Genomic DNA, 25,758 nt, shown 5'->3' with positions numbered 1-25,758 from the left:
CAAACTGAAGAGCAGATCACATGCAACGCATGTCAGGACGCTACATTGCAAGCAAGAGTTATAAAGGAGAGAAGAGTGTGTGACCAGACCTGTCACACTGAAAGACCTGTTGACCACAGATGTGCAAAAGATCACAGGGTGAACAGACTGAGGACTTGTGCCACCACCGAAGAGTGCACCAACAGACACAAGTCATACACCGAGGTGGAGTGATGTCCCTGGTGACAGCTCAGATGAAGAACCAAATGTAAGTCCCTGGCCAGCGCGAACTGCATCTCTGCCTCATGCTTCCCAGTGCAACCATCCATTTCCAGGAACTGGCTTCTTGGTGAGAGATGGCATCCCTGCTAATGACCACACGTGCCAGAAGGAGAGTCCCAACAGTCACCCTCACTCCCCGCAAGTCTGTGCCACCTGTCTAACTGCAACCACACCTTCATTGCCATGTGCATCACCTGACCCACCAAAGGAGCATCTCATTACCAGGGTGGAGTCTTACACCCATGAAACATCAAAAAACCAATGAGGCACTCCTGGCAATATGACAGACCAGTTGTCCAGAGACTATCTGACAGCCCACCCCCACCTGAGTCCTATTGCCATGCACACCAACCATGTTCCATCCACGCTTGCGGTTGCACCAATGACTTGGCAGTGCTTTCTGTCGGTGATCCTGTAGTGGCCCCCAGGCAGCCCACACTTAGCCCTTCACAGTCCACACGGTCTAGTGATGACCTATCAGAACAGGTTTCAAGGGAATCCACGCACGAGAGATGGTCTGGAAGTTGCTACACCGACAAGGTCCTGAGAGGCACCGGGGCCTTAGTGGAAAATGGCCCAAGCATTACCAACGCCATCTCAGTCCTGACAAGGTTGTACCTCACAGAGTCAGGTCCCTCCAAGAGTAATCTCTGCAGTGGGCTCCACCCTCATGAATCAATGTCCTTTCTGCTGTCCCCAATGTATGGGATCCCAGAGTAAACATTTCCATTTCCACCATTGCCACGTTTACAGCCAAGCAATTGTTTGTGTTTGCATAGCATTCATTACCACTGACACAATCATTGTGAGTAATTTCAAAATATGTATGCACTTTTTGCATATTCTATTGAAAAACAGCGGATGGCGGAGTGAGCTAAGAATGATGATGGATTAAACCCAGATCAGTTGACTGGGGCTGAGTGTTTGCAATGTTCAACACTCCGTCCATCATCCCGTTTGGTTTTGCTTTGTTCCTCCTAAGTTGGCAGGGTATGCCCAGACAAGGGTCCCTTGCTCACTTTGCCACTGGATTCAAGCTAGCCTGGATGATGATGGCTGATTAGCCAGAAACCGGTCCCAGGATGCTTGTTTCCGGTCCAGGGAAGACATGGCTTGGCAGTTCGGGCTGAACTGTTCCCATGGGGCACAGGGTGAGACTGATTTGCAAATGGCCATGTCTTAACTAGGGTGGCTGAGTGAGCTAAAGAATGATGATGGATTAAACCCAGATCAGTTGACTGGGGCTGAGCGTTTGCAATGTTCAACACTCCGTCCATCATCCCCTTTGGATATGCCACGTTTTCAGCCAAGCCGTTGTTTGTGTTTGCATAGCATTCATTACCACTGACGCAATCATTGTGAGTAATTTCTAATTATTTATGCACTTTTTGCATTGAAAAACAGCGCTGGAGTGTCCGGTGCACATTATTGTCAGTTAGGAATGTGTACCTCTTAAAAGCTAGATCCTTTTTGTTGCTAATACCAAACACCAAGGACCTGATTTATAAATGTTTTGCTATGAGTAGGTTGTGGGTTTCTTTCCTAGTATGTCTGACTTAAAACTGAATTCCTGGGGCCTCATTTATGAGGCCGTGGTCACTTTTACGCCGCCGGTGCGTCACTTTTTGTGACGCATCGGCGGCGTAAAACATGCCTCCTGTTGCGCACTATTTACAAAGTGACGCATCTAAGCAGATGCGTCACTTTGTAAACCCTGCTCTACATTATACCTGCGTCAGGTATAATGTATGCAGAGGGGGCGTTCCCACGCAAAAAGCCTCATAATAGTGATCTATGAGATTTCACTGCGTCACTTTTAGGACGCTGTTGCATCAAAATCGTGCGCCTGCCTCACAGCAGGCGTAAGACTGACGCAAGCCCTTTCACATGGGGCTTTCCCCATGTGAAAGGACGCATTGCTGGAGTTGCGTCACTTTTGTGACACACTCCAGCAATGCGTCACTTTTGAGCTTACAGATACGTCAGAAATATTGACGTATTTGTAATTCCTTGCGCAATGATGCGTCATATTGTAAATATGACGCATCATTGGGGCACAAGGAGGTCGCAATGAAAAGTGACGCATCGCTGTTTTCTCGTAGCGATGCATCACTTTTCATAAATGAGGCCCCTGGAGTAAACCAGGAATGCGTGAGGAAGTCACCGCAGAATGTGCATCAATCGCGCTCATTGTTGATGGGAATCCATTTTGACTTTGGAAGCTTGAGTTCCGATTGCGAAGACTTACGTGTTTCAAGTGTAATAGTATTTAAAGTCACAAATCACAAAAGCTACAGAGCCTTTGCAACTATGGAGTATTTCAGCTAGCCATATGTTTATTTACTGCATAAATAATATATTGTCTAAAAGGGCAGCTGAACGTCTTGATATATATCTGATTCAGTAATGCATGAAATCAAACACGTGACTTTTTATATTACTCTTGCAGGAAAGGTGGTGTTCGGGGAACCGCTTGCGGCCGGCCTGGCCACGGACGGCACTCACTACTGGAACAAGGACTGGGCCCACGCTGCACACCATGTCATGGGACCGCCTCTCCGGCCCGACCCATCCACCCCCGACTTTCTGATGAAAATGCTGGCCAAGTAAGCAGCACACGAGCCAAAGTTGTGTTTATCTTGCATTCCAACACAAACTTCAAAGCCTTCATTAAATGCTGACGATGCAGTGGCCTAAAACAAATTGACTTTGTCACAAAGCGAAAACACGTTTGTGATGTTCAAATGTTGATTTTGCAATTGTAAAAGGATTTAATCACACACAAACATTGTCGTGCGGGTAGATCTAGCTGAGGAGGGGGTTAGAGAGTGGGCGTTACAGGTCAGTCGCAGTCGTTGTAACGAATGCGATGTAACAGCACGCGTTGAAATAACACGCATTGTAACATCATACAACCCCAAAATCCACATCATGGTAAACACTGTGGGGCATATTTACTAGGACAGCGATAAATAAACGCACTTGTTTATTTATCGCTTTCCATCGCAGGAATTTATCGCCCTGGTAACGCGTTATTATCAACGCATTACTCCAGGGTAATAATATTCAAGAGAAATGGGCCAACCGCTGGAAAACCAGCGATGTTGCACCCAAAACGGAGGTAGCCTTGGTGATACAACCCTGTGGTCGTATCACCATAGTCCACCTCCCATGTTAGCTATACCTTAGTCAGGAATTTAACAGACGTTAAATTCCTGCGTTAAGGCATAGTTAATGGGATTTAAAATATCGCTACCCCTCGTTGATAAAATCAAGCTGGAGTAGCAATATTTTCCCGTGGTGTTTTGTTAGTCATGCCTCCTTTGCATCTCATTAGAGATGCAAAGCAAGGCGTGAACAAAACGGGAGCCGAAGCAAGGAAACACACGCTAGCTTGGCCTTGCAAATAAGGCAATATAGTTATAGCCGCTTTTTGCCCAAAAATGGACGCTAAAGCGGCGATATTTATATCTTCAGTCCTTGATGATATGCCCCTGTGTCTTTTCCCTTGTTAAATTCTGGCCGATTTGACTTGCCAAAATTTAACAAACGGTGCATACTTTCTCACACTAGGTAAATATTTGGTGTGGTAAACTTCTCGGAAAATCGCATTCTGACCCCTGCTCAAACAGGGGAGTGTACAGGAGTAAGAAAGCTCCAGACCACTCAAAATCAAGGTCTAGATATGATGCAGGGAAGTAGGTGGGGTTTCTATATCTGCTGGTAGCTGATGGGGATTTAAGGATGCTGATAACAGATATATTACTCACATTCTACCTCGAGTGAATAGTTTAATTGATCGTTCTCCTTATTGCATACGCTCACTGCTTGATCATAGTTGTGTGTTGTCCAGCTAACAGTAGGTTAATGCCCTCTGAAGACGGTGTTAACGGATATTTCCAAGAGAGCATAACCCACTTCCAGGCAAAAACAGAAGAACACAAGTCTGTGGCAAGGCATACAAGGATGTGTTGGGTTCAATGCTGGGATCGAGAATGAAAAGAGGCTAAAATAAATCTCAAATGTGAGTTTATTTTCAGCTAAAGGTGGAAGTTGTCCAAAGAAATTCAAGAAATGCAGTCTGAGAAAACCTCCAGAATCCGTTTATATCAAGAGTGAGGTTCTGAACTTTAGATTCAGGTAGGTAAAACAAAGTAAGCATTCATGGACAAAAAGCTTCGAGCCAAATATTTGTAAGATAATATAGGCCTTATTGTGAGCCTCTTTCACGTGGTGGTTGTTAAGGGTTCAACCCTTCTGCTACTACAAGTGTAAATAAATCATGATAAAAATAGCAGTATTCTTCTAAACTCCCATTGAAGCCAGCACCACTGCACAGATACCTCTCACTGAGTAGATGTAGTAATGGGGAGCATTAAAAAATGCTCTGATATTTAGAGCATGCAATTACACCGCTATGTACTGGTGAGATTCACAAGAACTAATACCAAGTTTCTGTGCAACTGATGGCCAAACTGGTAGTGCTCAAGAGCACTTAAGATATCATGGACTCCGACTTGCTGTCGGGAGCATTAATGTGGCTTCAAGCACGGCCAGTGCCACTGTGACAACTCATGCAGTACTTGATGGGGGCGCATGTTATAGTTAAGTCATTAAGCTATAACTGGCGTATTTCCTTGGTTTTAGGGTTTTCTTAGCGTTAGCTTGTGTCTCATTCCAACATCTAACTATTACGTCATTTTAACTGTTGTTTTTGCAGTAAATATATAACATATGTAAAGGTCACTTAAAAAACAAGGGTGTTGTGTGAGTTGTGGATGGTGACCCCAACCACAACATGTACATTTGAGTGGTTTTTCGGTTTACATTTTTAAGTTAAGTGGTCTTTAACTGTGAATTTGTTTAGGTGAATATCCCAGTTTTTTTTCAATATACATTGAGGTATTATAACTAACTCTAACCAGAAATGTACTTCAACCATTGTTTTTTTCATCATATACAACTGCGGGGAATGAGATTTTGATACCTTTTCTGATCACTTAGATACCTATCTCATTCATCTATTTGGATCGATTATTTTCTGTCATTGAGTAAAAGACAAACCCCGCATAGGTTAAATAAACCCCATAAACTGACGCAACTCTGAAGAACCACTTACGACTGATGAAGTTTTAAAAGTTTAATATAAAATCAGAATAAGGTGCATATACAATCCTCTCAGGATAAGATTCAACAAGTATACAGGAACTAAAAGGAACATAAATTCCCTAAAGAACCTCAGTCTACAAAAGAATACAATTAAAGTCAATTCCAGAATCAGCAGATTAAAAAGCATAGACACAAAGTGGTTCCGTTGCGTCATCTACAAAAAGAATAAACAAGTTAATTCTGTCCCTACTCTGTACTAGGTGACATCCCTACTTCGCAAGTTCCTTACCTAAAAAGGTGTCAGCAGTTTGACTTCCAAAGAAGTTCAAACTCTCTTAGCCTCTAATGGTAACTTATGTCGAGAAGCAGTACCCTCTCTGCCTACCCATCCGCTCTCTAAGGGTCCTCGGCCTACTGCTCTCTTGCGCTCTGCTCTTTCTCTCTGATCTTCAGTTCTGCGCTAACTTCTCCCCGGGGTACTGTCCCTAAATACACAATCACAGTATGGGTGGAACGCCCCTTGACGCCCACCACGTACTCCTTCACATATTATGTCATTTCTGGCTCTTTCCATAGCTTCATCTCTTCGAGTCGTCCGTTAAGTTGACCTTGCTTTGTAGGCACCATCTTCGTCTTCTTGCTGGTGACTTCATTGACATTCCAATTGACACTTTCGGAGCAAAGTCTATCACCTCAACAGACCTTTATTCTTTACGACTATGTTCTTAACCTCATTTGGTCCTGTGAACGGTCATTTCTAAACAAGACCCAAATTCCAAGCGTCTCTTATCTCACTTAGGCCATAAACTTCGTCCAACATTGTCACCTTAAATCTAGCAAGACCTTTAACTCTTGTCTCGCACATTCAGATCAAGGCTATCCACAATTCCTGTGAGCCCACTAAATTACATACAGCGGACTACACTCCTACGAACTCTTGGTCAGTTAGGTTAAAATCACACATGACCAAACCCTTCTAACATTCCTACAACAAGCCTTCTACACCGTATAACCTTTAACACACTTTTATATATAATCGAATTTAGCAAAGCAATGATTATACGCGAATGCATTTTACATAGAATACAACATTTATATTCTCGTGCTTACACCGTTTTATATATGCTCTACACATTTCTTCGCTTTACGTTTCGCCTTCTTTTCTCCGTTTATTAATCACACACGTATATTCAGTTTTGCACGTTCTACTGTTCTTAAGCATTACTATACATTTCTATATTAGCCCACTATGTATACGGGCCTTTCTAATTCTAATACACTTTATAGAATAGATACAGATACATTTCCCATTACATTGGTTACATCGGCTAACTTTACGCTACAAGTGCTAACTTCACGTTATAGATTCTACGTTTGCGTTATATGCTTGTGAATATGGTACATACATATTTTTTATTCAAATTGCGCTCTCTCAGTTCCCCCCTTTGATGACCTCTAGGAGTCATCACTAAATGCAATTTGAATAACACTTTACACAGAACTAGTTACAAGATTCCCTCTTTTTATCGTTTCAAGAGCTCTTAAACTTTTGTACTGTTGATCTTGTAAAGCAGCTAATCTCCTTTCTTGCTCTCTCATGGACCTTTGTAACCGGTTCGACCTATACCATTTGTACAATTTCACTAATCCTAACAATGTGATTATGCTAATCAATACTATTAATACAGGTTTTAATATGTACCACACAATGCTTTTACCAAGGTTGGCAAACCAACTTCCAACCTTTCCTACTCCATGACCTACTTTCTCCCAAACATTTATTTTTGTTAAATCTTCGATTTCTTTATGTATCTGTGTAATGTTCCGTATGACTTTCTCAAGTGGTTTTGAATTATCTGGAATGTAAGTACAACATTCTTGAACCTTCAAAGCCTTACAGACTCCGCCCTCTTTTGCTAGCAGTACATCTAAAGCAAGACGGTTCTGAAGAACCATTGCTCTAATCGACTGCATCTCTCCTTCTACTAGCATCAATGACCTTGCAGTACTTGCAGATAATCTATCTACAACTGTAGCTAGTCTCCTGATCTTAACATCGTTAAGTATTAAACCTAACATAGGAAACATTGCTCCAAATATGTCTCCAACTACTTCAGCATCTCCTATTTCCCTTTTCGTTCTTGTCGAAGCCTTTCCTTCTATGATCGCTAAATCCTTTGCATGATATATTTTGGGGAAGACAATTGCCAAGTAACACGAACCATACCAATTGTCAGGCAGTTTTACATAGGCATTTCTTCCACATACAAAATATACATTAGGAATAGCTTGCATCCCTTTCATAAAATCTTTCGTATAGTACTCTAATCTAAAAGCATGTTCGCAATTTACTTCACCTACAAATACACTCTCATAATACGTCTTGCTTCGAGTTAAACATAACTTTCCTTTCTGCGTTCTATCCAAAGCTATTGGACCATTGCTACCCTTCTTCTTGTGTGCTTTTTCTTCTTCGGTCCAATCTGTTTTCCACTGTCCTGACATTTTTAGAATCTTCTGCCTTCTGTATCGGTCATCTACTTGTCCTATGAACTTTTTCTCTACCTCTGACACTTTGCAAGTCAGATTATTTCTGTGTGCATATGAAGTATCTAATGTATCCCAAGGAAGAAAGAACTTAGTTAATCGATCTTCCTTTTTGTAATAGTCCCACTTATTCATTTGTTTATAATTCGGGACTTCAGGCAGTACCGAATCATAATTTGAAAAGTAGTACTCGAACCCTTCTCTACCATAAAATATACTGAGCAATAAACTACATGTTATCCCATAAGTCAGTGGGAGATGATGATATCTGATGCCTTCATCTACGGAAGCCGGCAATTGCATGCATACATAACAATCCTTGGCCTCCATGGCATCGATATACTCATACAATAGCTTGGCATATGCATTTGACCTAAAATTTCCCTGCGACTCGTCTACGTGTAACCTACGAGCTTCATTTGCCAGTAACGCCTTTTCACGGATGACATTGCTCTCCTCCTTCTTCCCAACAAGAGCAGGTTTCAAAGTCGTTACAGGCTTTACATCTGTTGTCTCTTTTTCACTTGCATGTCCTACCATGTATGATGTGGTAACTACTGTAATAATAAGAAAAATTACTACCGCTATTAGTGTACCTATTATGCATTTGGCTTTTCGGTTTGGGTTGCCATTCTCCATGTTATCCAAACAGCGTAGCTCTTTCCTTTACGAAGAAAAGTTTCTTTTCGAGTCTTTGGTTTGCTTTATTTGCTTTCTCAGTCTGTAAAGTGCTCTTTAGTCAACAAAAAGTCTCTTTTCACAACAATGTCTTTTTCTCTTCAGCAACAGACAACCCTAACCCTTCTCCGTCCTCTAAATGTAATCCCTAATTTTATTCTTCTTTCCACTCGGCGCTAGGTTATCTTCTTCTTTATAGCTTAAACACAAAAAGTATTTATGCATCTACAATTATTCTCGTACCTGCAGCTCTAATAACATGTTCCAATAATTCTAAGCGAATGACTTTTTCTTCTTGTTCTGGTATTTGATGACCAAAAGTTGGAAACTCTAATCGATTTAGCACTAGATCTTTGATCCGACTCAGGTAAGGGGGTATAGGAAGTGTGAAAGTCAGTAACCCCTCAGTCTCGATTCCAGGCGTCAACATCCATATCTCCACTGCCACAAATGGATCGAGATTGATCACTTTCACTTCTTTCACTCTCCCAGATTTCTGTCCCCAAGACATCTGCTAGATAAGTCCACTCTGGGGTGGCGTACCTTCTGCAGGGCACACGTACCCTTCTTGATCTTCTTGGACTCTCAGATCCTGAATCCGTAGTTTCTTCTTCTTGATCCGACTCTTCAGAGATCGGGACAAGGGTTCTCTCTGGATTTGCTTTTAAGCTTGGCCTTCTCCTTCTCTCTGGCCAACTAGCTTCGTCACTCCTTGTCCTCCTGCTCCTTGTCCTTGGACTTGTTTCTTGATCACTCACAGCTTGTTCGATATCTGATTCGAACTCCCAGGTACTCTCTTCTTCTGAGACGACTTCGGTCTCACTGGTGTCCTGACCGTCGTCAACCTGTTCCGACACAGGCTCAGTCTCTTCGATCACCTCTACAGCTTGGCTTTCCCCCTCTGTGGCTTCTCCGCTTTCTGCTGGATTCTCATCCGAGAGAGGAGCTGTTTCTTCCAGAGGTGTTGGCACTCTTCGGGTGTGTGAGGCGTGTATCCAGTTGGGCAAGCCTCCACACTTTACTGCAGTGTTCGTAACTAGTATGACTTGGAACGGTCCTCTCCAGCGCACGTCTAGACAGCTCTTCCTGACGTGCTTCTTCACCAGGACCCAGTCCCCTGGACACAGGTCATGGCACAAGTCTTGTGCTGATGGAACCTCTGCAGCCTGGACCTGGAGGGACACAGAATGAATGGCATCAGATAGTCCCTTGCAGTAGTCCAAGATCAAATCGTCTGTGATGTTCAACAACGCTGCAGTCGGAACCGATGGCAATCTCATAGCTCTTCCCATTAGCACCTCGTGTGGAGAGAGACCTGTTCTTCTATCTGGTGTGCTACGTATGCTCATAAGAACCAATGGAAGTGCATCAGGCCAACTCATAGATGTCGATGAACAAACTTTGGCAAGTCTGGATTTTATCGTACTGTTAATTTGCTCTACGATCCCTGAAGCTTCTGGTCGATAACTGCAATGGAGCTTCTGGTCAATACTCAAGGCTGAACATAGCATCTTCACTATTTCGCTGTTGAAATGAGTCCCTCTGTCCGATTCCAAAGAGGATGGCACCCCGAACCTCGGTATCAACTCTCTAAGCAACAATTTTGCTACTGTAAGTGTATCGCACCTACGTGTCGGGTAAGCTTCAACCCATCTAGAAAATATACAGACAATCACTAAGACATATCTGAGTCGATTGCACTTGGGCATTTCAATAAAATCCAGCTGCATTCTATTAAAAGGCCCCCCAGACCTCCCTATGTGACTCAAAGTGACTGGTGTTCTCTTTCCTACGTTTAGTTGCTGACAGATCGCACAACGCTGACATACTGCTTCTGCCGCTACTCTAAACTTCGGATTAAACCACGTTTGTCTGAATACTCTCACCATAGCATCTCTACCTATGTGTGCTGATCCATGCAATTTCCTTGCCATTGGACTAACAAGTTCGTTTGGTAAAACTGCTCTCCCATCTGCAGAAATCCAAAAATTCATTTCACTTTTGGTACATCCAGCTGTTTCCCAGCTCTTTTTCTCATCATCTGGTGCATTTTCCTGAACACATTTCAACTCGTCCCACGTATCTACAGTGTCTAACAACATAGTCAATTCAGTTCTTTCCTGTATTCCCCCCACTTCTACATTGGTGTGAGAATAACCTTGTTCTGCACAGTAACGTGCTACCTCATCGGCATAACGGTTGCCTTGCGACACAAAGTCTACATTCTTCGTGTGCGCGGCACATTTGACGACCGCTATGGCTGTCGGACCTTGCAATGCCTCTAACAATAATCTCAGGAATTCTCCATTCCTAATTGGAGAACCCGAGGAGGTCATGTAACCTCTTTGAGACCATAACTGCCCGTAATCCTGAACTACCCCGAAACCATACTGGCTATCGGTGTATATGGTGACTCGAATTTTGTTACCTGCTAAACAGGCACGGGTCAAAGCAATAATTTCAGCTACCTGAGCGGAATGCACTCCTTCCAGGCAAGCGGCTTCCACAACTCTGGTAATTGTACAAACTGCATATGCTGCTCTCAGCTGACCGATATCGTCTCTTACGCATGAACCATCAACAAAGAATATTTCATCGGGGTCAGTCAATGGCTCATCTACGATATCTGGTCTCGGTTTGGTGCATAGTTCAGTCACATCAAGGCAGTCATGATCTGTACAAATTTCATCATCAATATCATTTGGAAGTGGCATCAAAGTAGCAGGATTCAAGACAGAGCATCTCTTTAGGGTCACATTCTCAGCAGCCAATATGACTTGCTCGTAGCGTGTGAGCCTACTATTTGTCAAATGCTGAGTCTTAGTCCTGGTCATTAACAATTCCACAGAATGCGGTACGTACACCACTAACTGATGTCCCATTACCACACTTTCACATCTTTCAATGCTGACACCCGTTGCAGCAACGGATTTGAGACATCCGGGCAACGCTGCGGCTACTGGGTCTAATGTAGCCGAAAAGTAAGCAACTGGCCTACGCGCATTGCCGTGTATCTGGGCCAAAACTGCTAAAGCGCAACCTTCTCTTTCGCAGCAGTAAAGCAAGAATGGCTTTTCGTAATCAGGCATTCCTAAAGCCGGGGCACGACACAAGTCCTCCCTCAGCTGCAAAAATGCCATCAAACAATCTTTGTCCCATGGTACCGGATCACTTACTCCTTTGTGCGTCAGTTGTAGTAAAGGTTTTGCCTTCAGTGAAAAGTTGGCTATCCACTGCCGACAATAACCAACCATGCCTAGAAACATCCTGACTTCTCTTTGTGTTTTAGGCGCGTTCATTTTCATGATCGCCTCTATTCTGTCTGGAGACACCTTCCGTTTTCCCTTTTCAATCCTGTGGCCCAAGTATTGCACTTCGGTGAGACAATACTGCAATTTACTTGGAGACACCTTGTGCCCGTTCTCGGCCAAGTGATTTAGTAAGGTAATGGTGTCTACCTTGCAAGCTTCCTCAGTTTCTGACGCAACTAGGAGGTCGTCTATGTACTGGACTAGAACCGAGTTCTTGGGCAGTACTAGACTTTCAAGATTTTTCTTCAGCAGCTGGTTAAAAATCGATGGGCTTTCTGTATACCCCTGGGGAATACGACACCATGTTAAAACGCGATTTTCCAGCTTAAAAGCGAAAAGATACTGGCTCTCCTCATCTAACGGAATCGAAAAGAAAGCCTGGCATAAGTCTATCACTGTGAACCATTCAGCTTGGAACGGTATCTGAAACAATATCACTGATGGATTCGGTACCACTGGACAACATGAAACAACGATATTATTAATCTTTCGAAGGTCCTGCACTATTCTGTATTTTCCACTAGGCTTCTGCAAACCCATAATCGGGGAGTTACATGGACTTCCCACGATCTCCTTCAGTATTTCCTGTTTAATCATGGATTCGATCACAGGCTTTATTCCTGCAATCGTCTCCGGTGTCAACTTGTATTGTGGTGTTCTTGGATACTCAGCATTGGGTTTTACCATGATCTTTACCGGTTCTACCCCTTTGATCAGTCCTATTTCTTCTCCAGTAAAACCCCACACTTCAGCTGACACTGTCTCCTTCAAGTCCTGTGGAAGCTCCTCCACCGTTAGGGTAGGATATAGTTCCACGCATTCCTGCGAGTTTACAACTTTAAAATCGGCATCATCATCGTTAGTCTGCACTTCTACTCCTTCAGGCGTGCAATATATGGTGCAATTTAATTTACACAACAGATCTCTTCCTAACAGACACACAGGGCTAGAATCACAAATCACAAACTGATGTTCATCACTGTAATTCCCTATCTTCACTGACACTGGTTCAGTCAGAGGATTCGTCATTCTCCTGTTTGCGACTCCTACCACCTGAATCGTTTCTCCCGACATTGGCAAACCTGGGACTACCGCCGATCTCAAAGTGGATCGTGTTGCCCCCGTGTCTACCAAAAAGGTCGTAGGACATCCAGCCACCTCAGCTTCTACGTATGGTCCTCTCTGGTCTACCTCCAGGGCTGCTCCTAGAGTACAGTCTTCTTCCCTATTCACTCGTTGCCCTGTAAGAGGATCAACGTAGTAGCATTCTTCTCCTCCTACGAACAGTGGCAGTTGTCTATAGGTTTTTCCTCCATTTGCAATGCGAGGCGGTTGAGGGAACGGGGCTCGAGGAGTCTGAGTCCCCCCTTTGATAAACTTTCCCTTCGGGACTGCTGCTCCCTTAACCATGCTGGTTTGAACCTCATCCTCCTCCTGTTCTATTTCCCCCGTCTCGACATTATAAGGACACTCGCGTCTCCAATGTCCCACCTCGTTACACTGATGGCACCTCGTTGTCTTTTTCAGTGTTGCGATATCTACCCTCGGTCTCGGTCTTTCTTCCTCATCTCTGCTTTGATTATTCTGTTTCTTTACTGGTGTTCCTGTTCCCTGTTGCCGCTGTCCACCCTTTCCGGCTGATTGCATCTGCACCAACATCAGCTTTTCCTTAAGTTTCTTTGCTTTTGAGTCTATTTCATCGCTACAGTACCTTGCATACCTCAGAATCTCATCTAAAGGTTTGTTTTGCCAACAAAGTAAATGCTGTTGAATCATTAAGCTTATGTCTGGCCTTAATCCTAGGACAAACTTCGACACAAACTGTCCTATGTCTTTGGGGTCCATTACATCCAACCCACTGTACTGTTTGAATGCTTTCAGCAATCTCTCATAGAACTCGTGAACGGTCTCTTTAGGTTCCTGAGTTGTTCGATCTATCTTAACCCAGTCTATATCTTGCACTGGTACTTTCTCTTTTAACCATGCAATTACTCTCTCGTACTTTTCCATTACTCTCTCTGATGGACCGTTTGTCTGGGCATCCCTCGGGGGTTCACAAGCGGGCCATTCAATACTAAGTTTGCATGCCGTCCACAAATCTCCGGGTACTATGATATCAAACAGAGTGTTCAAATCGATCCACAGCACCTTAGAGATCTTCACAAACCTCTCTACCTGCTTATACCACTCAACGGGGTTCTCTCTGAGGTTTGGAAAGGAATTGGTAAATGCCGCTAAATCCCCCCTACTCCAGGGCACATGCACGTAGCTTCCGTTCGCGATTTCTCGCAAAGGAAAAGCTTCCATTCGCATTAGCTCTCCATCTTGGGACCTCGCAAGTGTACTCCTTCTGACGGATCCCCTCTTAGACCATCTTTCCTCCCATTTATCCAAATCCCTCCATACTCTGATACTCAGGATCAGTTCCTTTATGTGTACTTTCAGCCCAATCGTCCTACGATCATCCAGATCTTGATCCGTGCAATTTAGCCTATGGTTACCCTGTAACGCTTTAGTTCGTGACATGTCTATCATATACCTGTCCGCCAACTCGGATAATTTTTCATGAACTGACCTCGCTTTTCGAGTAACGTCCTTAGACATAAACAGTATTTCATCATGATCATACAGCTCTATCCTTTCCATTGGCAATGTGCCGTCTATTATTTCATCCAAGTCTGATTTTAAACTCATTACATCGAGCCGTTTTGCCTTTATCTCAGCTTTCAGTACCTCAGTCCTAGGTGGTTCGCTTACATCCCTCTCACCCCCACTGCGAGCCCTACGTCTCGGTGCAGGTGAGTTATGAGGCGTCCTTCTTGTTTCTCTTTGTTCCCACCTCTCTAGATCCCAAGCTTTCCCATCCTCCCTTGGGGTATGATGGAACAATGATCTATTCCCCATCACTACATTCTGTCTTTTCGGCTCGGTCTCTCTAGATGCGAGATAGGATCTTCCGTTCTGTTCCACATCACTGCAACTTCCTTGCTGTCTGGTGTCACTTAATAAATGGAAAGGTCCTTCACGGTCCTCCATGTTCCCGCGATCCCGTCCGTGATCACTGGATGTATGGCGAGACCTTTCGCGACTCTCTATATTCTCGTGACTCCAATGTCGCACGTTTTCTCTCGGGGCATGGCGAAAGCACCTGAAACTATCTCGGTACTCCTGCGTCTTTCGTTCTCCCTCACTAAGGATGACGCGAGGTACTCCCCCACACCCTGCACTCTTGTCATCACACATTTGTCTACTGCCACTAGTGGTATGGCAAGTATCTCCTTTGCTTCCTTGACTCCCTCTCTCCCACTCCGGGCTGCTTTCGCCAGCTCCGCAATGAGAGAGGATCCTGTTATCCTGATCTCTCCATTCTGCTTCTGTTTCTAACTTTTTATTCTGAGTCTCTTCGGCAGCATCCCATTCCTTCAAATACTCACTTAATTCCCTAAAGGTTTTTGGTTTCGGTCCCCTCAGATCCATCTGTCCTCTTTCCCTCTGTTCTGTCCAGGGACCCGTTGCTGAATCTAATGGGGTACTCCGACTCCTTGGTCCTAGCAACTGCCTTTGGGAATTGATCGTATTATTCCTACTCTCCATCTCTGCCCTTTCCCTGTCCCATCGTGCCTGTTCCTCCTGCTGGACTCCCTCTGGGTTGTAGATTGACACTATAGGACCTATGGTAACAGGTACTTGTAGAGCATCTGGCATTTGATACGACCTTGCACGCTCCGTTTCTGGCACCTTCTGGACCACGAATCTTCCTACTACTCTCTGTGCGGGACTAGATTGAGGTACTTCCTCACCTTTCTTGGAATCCCACTCTGACACTGGGAGCGGTTTATATTCCCCCCATCTAGCTCCGTCCCCTTGCTGTAGTTCGGGACTTTCGGCTTCTCTGTTGTACGGAGGTGGTCTATCTAATAATAGCCTATCTATCAGATCCTCATCTGGCTCGCTATCCTCATCTTCTTCTAGAGGTTTCTTTTCTCCCGTAGTCTCTAGCATTGTGAACAGTTTGTCTGCTTCTATTTTCTGCACCCTCCACTTTTTAGCTTCATCGTCCCATTTAGCATCCTGCACTGCTTTTACCGATCGTCTCACTCTTTCTTGGCGTCTATTCAAGCTCTTTTCGTGTGCCGTTCTAAACCATGCACTAAGGGCTTCGAACTGTGTTGGCCTCGGTAGAGGTCTCGTTGCTAGCATTACCGCTTTCAGTTGGTTTAATACTTCTAGCTTAAACGTCCCGTATCTCGGAAACGTCAGTTCCTTATTCCCTTCTGTTAGCTTATTCCACTCAGAGATCCATAGTATTGAGTGTAAGCCTACATTCACTGCCATATGGTAAGCTGGTGTGCCTTCTGGTGGAGCTTCTTCTCCTGCATACAAGTTTCCTCTATCTCTCTTAAAGATCGCCCTTAAACGTTTAAAACACTTCATTTTCGATAATCTACGATTTTCCTTTTAATTCTCTTCCTTGTTTACGTCCCGCTGGCAAACCAACCAATCCCTACGCGGCTCTCGCTGATCAGCCTATCCCAGCGCGGTTCTACACTAACCGACCAATTTCAGCGCGGCTCTACGCTGACGTCACTCGTCCCCTCTGCAGCAGTTCCCCTCCTTTCTCAACTCGTCTCACGGTCTTGCATGCGTTTTCATTCATACGCCGAAAAATGACTACTTCCGTCCAAGCGATCACTTTTCTCTGACTGTACGGCCACAGTCTAACTGTAATTGTCACCTCTACTGACGAGACGTCTTTCCTCTCACGGTCAGACGCTTGCCTTAACTGATAGGTTAGTTACACACAGTAAACGTCCGACCAGCGTCCGTTACTCATACACTCACTCTTACGCTCCCCCTATCATCGGTCCTTCGGGCGATCAATGGTACCTCATGACCCCCTTTCAATGGTAGACAATTACTCTGGGTGTTCGATACACCCGAACCACTTAAGCTCTCCTTGAACTTAAGATTTTATCCGGTTGCGCGCGCTCACAACCTTCCCTCAATCACACTGCAGGCATTCAACTCCGCTTGACATTACAACACAAGTACAACACAAAATACCGCAATCTGGCAACGCATGACCCTTATACTCACTCTCGACCGACTCTGCTGCTTTTCTCTCGACGCACCGTCAGCACCTTCTTCGGCAGGGATTCTTCTTCTGGTCGTCGATGACTAGGGACCTTGGGGTAATCTAGACCTGACCTAGGTTGTCTTCCTCAAGAAGAAAACCATCTTTCTCTGCTACCAACTGCGGGGAATGAGATTTTGATACCTTTTCTGATCACTTAGATACCTACCTCATTCATCTATTTGGATCGATTATTTTCTGTCATTGAGTAAAAGACAAACCCCGCATAGGTTAAATAAACCCCATAAACTGACGCAACTCTGAAGAACCACTTACGACTGATGAAGTTTTAAAAGTTTAATATAAAATCAGAATAAGGTGCATATACAATCCTCTCAGGATAAGATTCAACAAGTATACAGGAACTAAAAGGAACATAAATTCCCTAAAGAACCTCAGTCTACAAAAGAATACAATTAAAGTCAATTCCAGAATCAGCAGATTAAAAAGCATAGACACAAAGTGGTTCCGTTGCGTCATCTACAAAAAGAATAAACAAGTTAATTCTGTCCCTACTCTGTACTAGGTGACATCCCTACTTCGCAAGTTCCTTACCTAAAAAGGTGTCAGCAGTTTGACTTCCAAAGAAGTTCAAACTCTCTTAGCCTCTAATGGTAACTTATGTCGAGAAGCAGTACCCTCTCTGCCTACCCATCCGCTCTCTAAGGGTCCTCGGCCTACTGCTCTCTTGCGCTCTGCTCTTTCTCTCTGATCTTCAGTTCTGCGCTAACTTCTCCCCGGGGTACTGTCCCTAAATACATAATCACAGTATGGGTGGAACGCCCCTTGACGCCCACCACGTACTCCTTCACATATGATGTCATTTCTGGCTCTTTCCATAGCTTCATCTCTTCGAGTCGTCCGTTAAGTTGACCTTGCTTCGTAGGCACCATCTTCGTCTTCTTGCTGGTGACTTCATTGACATTCCAATTGACACTTTCGGAGCAAAGTCTATCACCTCAACAGACCTTTATTCTTTACGACTATGTTCTTAACCTCATTTGGTCCTGTGAACGGTCATTTCTAAACAAGACCCAAATTCCAAGCGTCTCTTATCTCACTTAGGCCATAAACTTCGTCCAACATTGTCACCTTAAATCTAGCAAGACCTTTAACTCTTGTCTCGCACATTCAGATCAAGACTATCCACAATTCCTGTGAGCCCACTAAATTACATACAGCGGACTACACTCCTACGAACTCTTGGTCAGTTAGGTTAAAATCACACATGACCAAACCCTTCTAACATTCCTACAACAAGCCTTCTACACAGTATAACCTTTAACACACTTTTATATATAATCGAATTTAGCAAAGCAATGATTATACGCGAATGCATTTTACATAGAATACAACATTTATATTCTCGTGCTTACACCGTTTTATATATGCTCTACACATTTCTTCGCTTTACGTTTCGCCTTCTTTTCTCCGTTTATTAATCACACACGTATATTCAGTTTTGCACGTTCTACTGTTCTTAAGCATTACTATACATTTCTATATTAGCCCACTATGTATACGGGCCTTTCTAATTCTAATACACTTTATAGAATAGATACAGATACATTTCCCATTACATTGGTTACATCGGCTAACTTTACGCTACAAGTGCTAACTTCACGTTATAGATTCTACGTTTGCGTTATATGCTTGTGAATATGGTACATACATATTTTTTATTCAAATTGCGCTCTCTCACAACATACAAGAGTTCTGAGTCCAACCCTCCACTGGTGGCCATCCCTAGCTGTACATAGGCTTCTACTGTACAAAGCAGGGGGTTGACCGCAGGTGCTGGTCTGAAACTGTGATCGGCTAACAATTAAATTGCACTGTCTTTTCCTTGCATCGTTGGTTGGTTGCAAGGCCTGGCCTTGGGGTAGGCTATCGACACGTAACCCTCCATTGGCGTCCAATCTCTGATGCACATGCCTTTTTGCCATGTGCAGTGGGGGTTGGTCACAGGGCCTGGACTCCTGCCATTCCCAGTGCCAATCTCTCTGCAAGCCCCGAAAACCCACAGTGAATTGAAGCAACCTGTGCATGTTACATACAAATCAGGCCTACCTGTATGTTATACACAACTGCACTAATCCTTTACAGTGTGTATGTAAAAGGTTTAAGAGCCTAAGAAACTAATTGTTGCTAAGACCTAACAGGTGCTAAGGTGGCAGGCCTGAGACAGGTTTGAAGGGCTACTCAGGTGGGTGGCACAAATCGTGCTGCTGTCCACTAGAAGCATTTGAGTTACAGGCCCTGAGCGCACGTAGTGCACTGTACTAGGGATTTACTAGTAAATCAAATACCCCAATCATCGAGAAACCAAATGCCATTATTTTCTAGTTACAGAGCACATGCACTTTAGCACTGGTGAGCGGTAGTAAACTGCCCAGAGTCCTAAAACCAACAATAATGAAGCTCAGCCAAAAACAGGTCAGAAGCAAAAAGACAGGGAAAATGACGCCAAAAGATGCCAGGCCTAACAGGGGGTTCCAGCAGCAAGGCTTTTGGCCATATGCAGTGGCAGTTGGCATTGGGTACTGTTCTTTGTCCAGGCCCTACTTCCAACTCTCGATGGGTGGCCAACCCCACTATGCATCACCATACGCAGTGGGTGTTCCCACTGAGCCTAACCTCCAGGCCTAGCTCCCAGTGATGGCTGGTGAACAGGGGCGAAAGGGGCGTTGCCCTACTAGACTCGAGACAAGGATCGGGGAGGAGACAAGAGAGACACCACACGCAATGGAGCAGCCTCAAATGAAGTGCTCGCTGCCCCATGTCGGACTCGAACACAAATCAAACATTCAGCTTTGTTTTTAGTTTTTTCCTAGGAAGGGACGAGGTCACAGGTCAGAGACACCTCCTACGCATGTGCTGGCCAAGGCAAGGACTATTGCTCACCCTCGAAGCCCATCTGAGAGGAGTGATGTCATCCTGAAAGAAGTGGCCAGAGAAGCTGAAAATGGCTGGTTTCAAATGGGGCACCTATGCTGCGGCCCACACGACTTCAGCAGCGTGCCACTGAAATGAATGTCAAGGGGAAGGTCAGTGGGTGGCTACAACCGGAGCACTCCCTTGCCTTTGCGCTAGTCCTAGACCTCCTGATTGAACAGTGGGAGGTGAGGGAGTTGGCTGCGGATTACGGAAGAGCCCGCTGACCGCCCCGCAGCTCTGACTCCGGCACTGAATTTACCAAAAACTACAAAAATCCTGCGTGGAAAATGGCTTGCTTGGATTAGGATTACAGCTTGCGTAGAGGTGACACATCATGGACGAAGCTTGGGTAATCAGATTCCTAAAGTAAAGCTGAGCCCCATTGCATTGCCTGAAAATAACCGTGACCCACCGCATTCTAACAGACAGCGCCAAGCCACTCCACTGTATAAATGGCCAATTGCCGAAGTGAATGAAAAGCAGCTCGTAAAATATGAAAAGACGTGCGTGAAGCCTGAATCTGTGTGGATTAAGGAGCAGTCGAAGGAGCGGCAGGACTGATGATCGGCACGCAGCCGGTCCGCTGCACTCCCTGTGCTGCTGGCTGTGCACAGTGCAGGACGGACACCGGCCGCAGTCACATCAGAGCACTGCAGAAGACTACCGACAGGCTGGGGTGCGAGTCGTGAGACAACAGGTAAGTGCAATTCTATTTTGGTGTCCGACAGGTGGAGCCCATCTAATTTGTGTTCCACTCCTTCCTTCAAAACATTTTCAGGGGGAGAACCCTCCCTCACCCCCTCCCCCCTCCCACCACCGGGCATCCTGGACCTCCACAACCGCCACCTTCAAATGTCAACAGCCGCCGCTGCTAGCCCCATGTGCAGTAGGGTCAGTCACAAGGCCTGCCATTAAACCAGGTCCAGCGCCCAACTCTCCGTAAGTGGCCAACATGTATTGCCAACGCCCAGAGCCTTTCCCCCAACACTCGACTGGTGGGTAACCTCCTTTGCGCATGGCCTTTGATCACATATAGCAGGGTGTTGGCCATAAGTCCTGGCCTGTGGCTAGCCTATGCATGCAGTTCTCTTGGGTTGGTCAACACCCGCAGCCCATGGCCTTTGGCCATGCCCAGAGTGGGTTAGCTGCAAGCTTTGAGCTCAACCATCCACTGGCAGTCAGTACCCCGAGCACATGGCTTTTGGCCCTGCTCAGCAAGGGGTTTGCCGCAAGCAGCCAACCTCCACTTGTGGCCATCAGCCAATCTCAGCATTAGTGCTCTAAATACTTAATTTTTTCATTTTGTTCCAGGATTAGTGAATCTTGTGCTGAATTTGTGAATTATAAGCTGATGTAATGTCTGCTTGTCCCACAGGAGGCATGGGATCTGCAAAGCCAATGGGATCCACGATTCTGTGATAAAAAATATTTATTTGATTTTTATTTTAACACCAAATCAGTCTGGAGGTCATGGTAGGTTCACCCTGCCTGCTTATTCCCTTTTCCTTTGCACTGAGTTGGGTATTGGTGACCGCACCAGAATTGTTTCTATGACAGCCAGCCAATCAGAACCTGGCAGATTTGTTTCGGAATCTGAAGTTGGATTCACTAATCTGCAATGCAACAATGGAGAAAGCGCTCCCTAGTTCCTTTATGTTTTGAAATGGAGTCCTGAATCATCCATGGATTTGCAAATCTGCTAAGGCTCTGCAAATTACTGTTCTAGATATCTCTAAAATGCTTATTTCTCAAAAAACTGCTGGACAGATCTAGACCAAAGCTGGAATAGCCCAATCCTTTCTACCAAATTTAATATAATTCCGTTTAATTGTTTTTTTTCTGTATGGAAGAGAAAAAACGCATATTGGAATAAAAAAGGCAATTTCACTTTTCAGCACATCCTTTTTCTTGGCTCTACTTGATCGATCTGCGTGAAACATACCATGAAAGATCAAAAGTGGATGTTCTTTATGTATTTTTTAGAATGGTTCATGCAGATTCATCAAATTGCGCTAAAGGTAATAATAAAAAAATAAATCCTTTTGCACAGAAGCTCTGACTTAACTATAGCTATACTGGTGCTACTCTCGTTAAGTGAAGTATGTGTGTGTATATATATATATATATATATATATATATATATATATATATATATATATATATATATATATATATATATATGTATATATATTTATTTATTTATTTATTTAAAGCAAAGAATTGATACCTTAAATAGGCTAACAAAGTAATTTATTTGCAAGTTTTTGTGAAAGGATTACTTAACTTCATCAGGATTTTGTCAAATTAGGCCTTGAAATGCCAGCTTGCCAGTCACGACAGAGAGAGAGAGATGGAGAGAAAGAGAGAAGAGGCATTTTCCAGTAGATATAGGTCGCATCCTAGATATACTATTAAGTTCTTGTGCACAAAACAAAAGCAATGTGCCTTAAAATTCTTTTACAGAATAGTGAAATATTGCAAAGAGTGAAAGATGATACAATGCAAGTTTCACACAAAGTCTACTGAATGCTAAGCTGTCCTTTAGGTCTGTCACATTCCAAGCATAGATTTGGGGCCATGAGGCTTTGAGGAGCAGTTACACGTCTGAGAGGCTGGTTTAGAAGAGGGAGAGTGAGCCATATGTCTGCAGGTGTTTTAAAGGGGCTATGCTGTCTGAAGCAGAGATTAAATTACAAGCTAAAATCCCTGTGACACTCCCAGGAAAAATGTCTGTTCAATCACTTGTCACAGCCCCTGGAAGGCTTGCAAGGCTGGACTGAAATAATGCAAGTCAGCTCAGTAACTCTTGAAGGCTGGTAGGGCTGGAGTGTATTGCTATCTAGGTTCATCATGTCAACAGCACCTGTGTGTGGTATGCAGCATAGGCACCGGAGAGTAAAGTAACATGTCTTGGTTTTTTTTGCAGATTTATATAGCACTTTACATGAGCACCAGTTACGTTACACAAGGACACATTCAATTGTTTTTTTTCTTTGGACGGTGCGGGGAGATTAAGGGCCAGATGTATGACGGTTTTTGCATGTTCACACAGTTTGCGAACTTGTTTGCGCATGCAAAAACACCTTGGGGTATGTGCAAACCCTATTTTGCAACTTACAATTTTTTGCGACTTGCAAAATAGAGTTTTGCAACTTGCTATTAGGAAGAGGCAATCCCTTCCTAATAGCATGCGCAACCCTACGTACAAATGTGTTGTGGCCTCAAATGCATGCACAAATCACTTGCAAATTACCACCCCCTTCAAGAGGGTGGTAATGAAGTCGCAAAAGGGAAGGGGTCCCCAGGGGAACCCTTCCCCTTTTGAAATGCAGGAGAAAATATTTTTTAAGGGCAGGCAGTGGTCCCTGGGGCCACTGCCTGTCCTTAAAAAATGAAACTAAAACGTTTCATTTTTTTTAAAAACGCATCCTGTTTTCCTTTAAGGAAAACGGGCTGCATTTGGAAATAAAACACTGCTTTATTTAAAAGCAGTCCCAGACATGGTGGTCTGCTGAGCCCAGCAGGACACCATAACTGGGAGGGCCTACCATTCCCAATGGCGTCGCAAATTGCGTGAGGCTCATTAATATTCATGAGCCTCTCGATTTGCGACCCCATTGGGAATCGCTAACAGTTTTTTTTTGGTTTTTTTTGCTGAGTTTAATATAGCGCGAACTTGACCTGAATCGGGTATCAGAGCGCTTTACATAGCACCAGTTAGGTTACATGAGGACACACATTCATTTTTGTTAGGCACAGGGAGATTAAGTGATTTGCCCAGAATCACAGGAGGATTAGCGTCATTACCGAGACTCAAACCCAGTTCCCCAGGCCCGAGATCGAGCGCCCTAGCCATTAGGCCAACTCCTCTCCCCTGAAGTGTGTTACACACTGTTCTACATCCTAAATAGCACCTCACAAATTGCGAGTTGCAAAAGACTCGTAATTTGTGAGGCGCTATTTTGGCCGTCATATATCTGATCCTAAGTGATTTGCCCAGAATTACAGGATGTGGAGTCGACCACGAGGCTCAAACCTTGGTTTCCCAGCTCCGAAGTCCGCAGTCTAGCCATGAGACCACATCCTCTCCCCAGTTAGTTAGTTAGTGACTTGGTAAGTCCGTGTCTCCCCACAACTCGTCGGGATGTCACCTAGTAGGACAGGGGCACAGGTAATTATGTGGTTGAGCAGTGCTCCTGTTGATGCAGAAGACGTGCACTCATTTCAAAATCCCATGATGTCACAGAATGAAGGATAGGAAGTGCCAGAGTGAGTAACATGTTCGATGGCTCAAAGAGCTCTGCAGGACTGGGCATAACCTGTATCTGCTCCATCTATGATTATTACAGCACAGCTCGGAAACAGAGACTTTAAAAAATGAATGCCATTAAGCCCTTAAGAACAGGGGATCGTCTCTGATGTATAATTAAAGACATAATGATGTTTCTTTTCCAGCGATGATCTCAGCCTGGCAGCGACTGACAACTGCACCTTTAGTACCTGCCAGAAGGCTTTGGGGAAAGATGATTTTACCAAGATACCCAGCGGGTTGAATGGCGTGGAGGACAGGATGTCTGTAGTATGGGAAAAAGGAGTGGTGAGAAAACATTTAGATCTTTTTTCATTATTCAAGTCTAACATAGCAATTGTTATATCACAAAACTGTCAACGCCATTGTCCGGAATTGTGTGTATGCAGCTCATGTTTTCATGGGTCTATATGGATGAAATGCTATGCCAGCATAACGCTGCAGGGCTGTCTCATGCTCCTCTTCTGTGCGCTGGGCCAAAGAAGAATGTTTTCCTCAACTACGGCACATTCATTCACTCGAGAAATCTCGAGATAATGCATGTGCTGCTGACAGTAGATCCCAGAAACACTAAGAGCCAATTACTGCCATGCATTTCCGGACCCTGCTGTCTGCAGCCAATGCACCAAAATCTGAGAGTTTTTAATTGAATGTATGTGTTCTAAATGGGAAAATAGCCAAATGCCCACTCAAAATTTTGACTTGGTATTTACTTTTCAGTGCAAAACTTGTTTTGCATAGGATAGTTGCCTAAACTATGTGCTATTCTGTATCAAGGGTGCATCCCATGGGTGTTACATTGGTATTTCCATGCAACCAACCTTGTTTTTTAGGTCGAGCATCAGTGCGCATGCGTTGTCTGCAAGACATGCTGTAATCACTCTACAGGATGTAATCCAGCCTGCTTCTTGCAATTGGTTCAATCCTGCATCACTTTTATACCCTGGATCATTATTGGTTAGCTCAGGGATACATAATTTCCGGTTTTACTAGAGGAGCACCGGCCAATTACAGTTCCCTTACACTCGTAAGAGTTATGTGTTCTTTGGGGACTACTTGTTTACTTAATTTCATGTTACCATTACTTGCGCTGTTTATTTTTCACCACGGGCCACAGTGGCCACTTTACCAGCTACCACATGCGTAACTTGTATGTATTTGGGCTCCGCGCTTCACATTGAACACAATGCCCGCTTTTATGTTTTTTATTACCATACCGGCCAATTTACGAGCTGTCACGCATACGTTTAATGAAGACGGGCACCATGCTTTGGTTCACCATGGCGCCAACGTTTGTAGGCGGGTGCAGATATTCACCCTTCCATGTGACGCATGTTTCACATGTTTGTTTATGCAAGGGCAAACTTCAGTTTACCATGGATGCTGCCCGCTGTTGTTTACTTCTCCTTGGCGAAGGGGCGGCTCTGCATGTGAACTGGAGGCTGGTGCGGCCTAGTTTATTGACCCTCCCA

At 44.4% G+C, this 25,758-nt stretch overlaps 1 protein-coding gene across 2 annotated transcripts in view; it reads left to right on the top strand.

Annotated features, from left to right (window-relative positions):
• Window positions 1-25,758, top strand: part of DPYS (dihydropyrimidinase) — a 358,618-nt gene that overhangs the window by 289,292 nt on the left and 43,568 nt on the right. For both annotated transcript variants that reach the window (XM_086966103.1, XM_086966102.1), the window contains exons 5-6: window positions 2,711-2,867; window positions 24,433-24,574. In XM_086966103.1, coding sequence (XP_086822229.1) covers window positions 2,711-2,867; window positions 24,433-24,574 — 299 coding nt within the window. The remainder of the gene's footprint in view (window positions 1-2,710; window positions 2,868-24,432; window positions 24,575-25,758) is intronic.

This window comes from Lissotriton vulgaris, chromosome 4_1 (genome assembly GCF_964263255.1).
Source record: "Lissotriton vulgaris chromosome 4_1, aLisVul1.2, whole genome shotgun sequence".
NCBI lineage: Eukaryota > Metazoa > Chordata > Amphibia > Caudata > Salamandridae > Lissotriton > Lissotriton vulgaris.
Note: the sequence above shows the minus strand (reverse complement) of the source record. Positions and strands in the feature narration are given on the sequence as shown.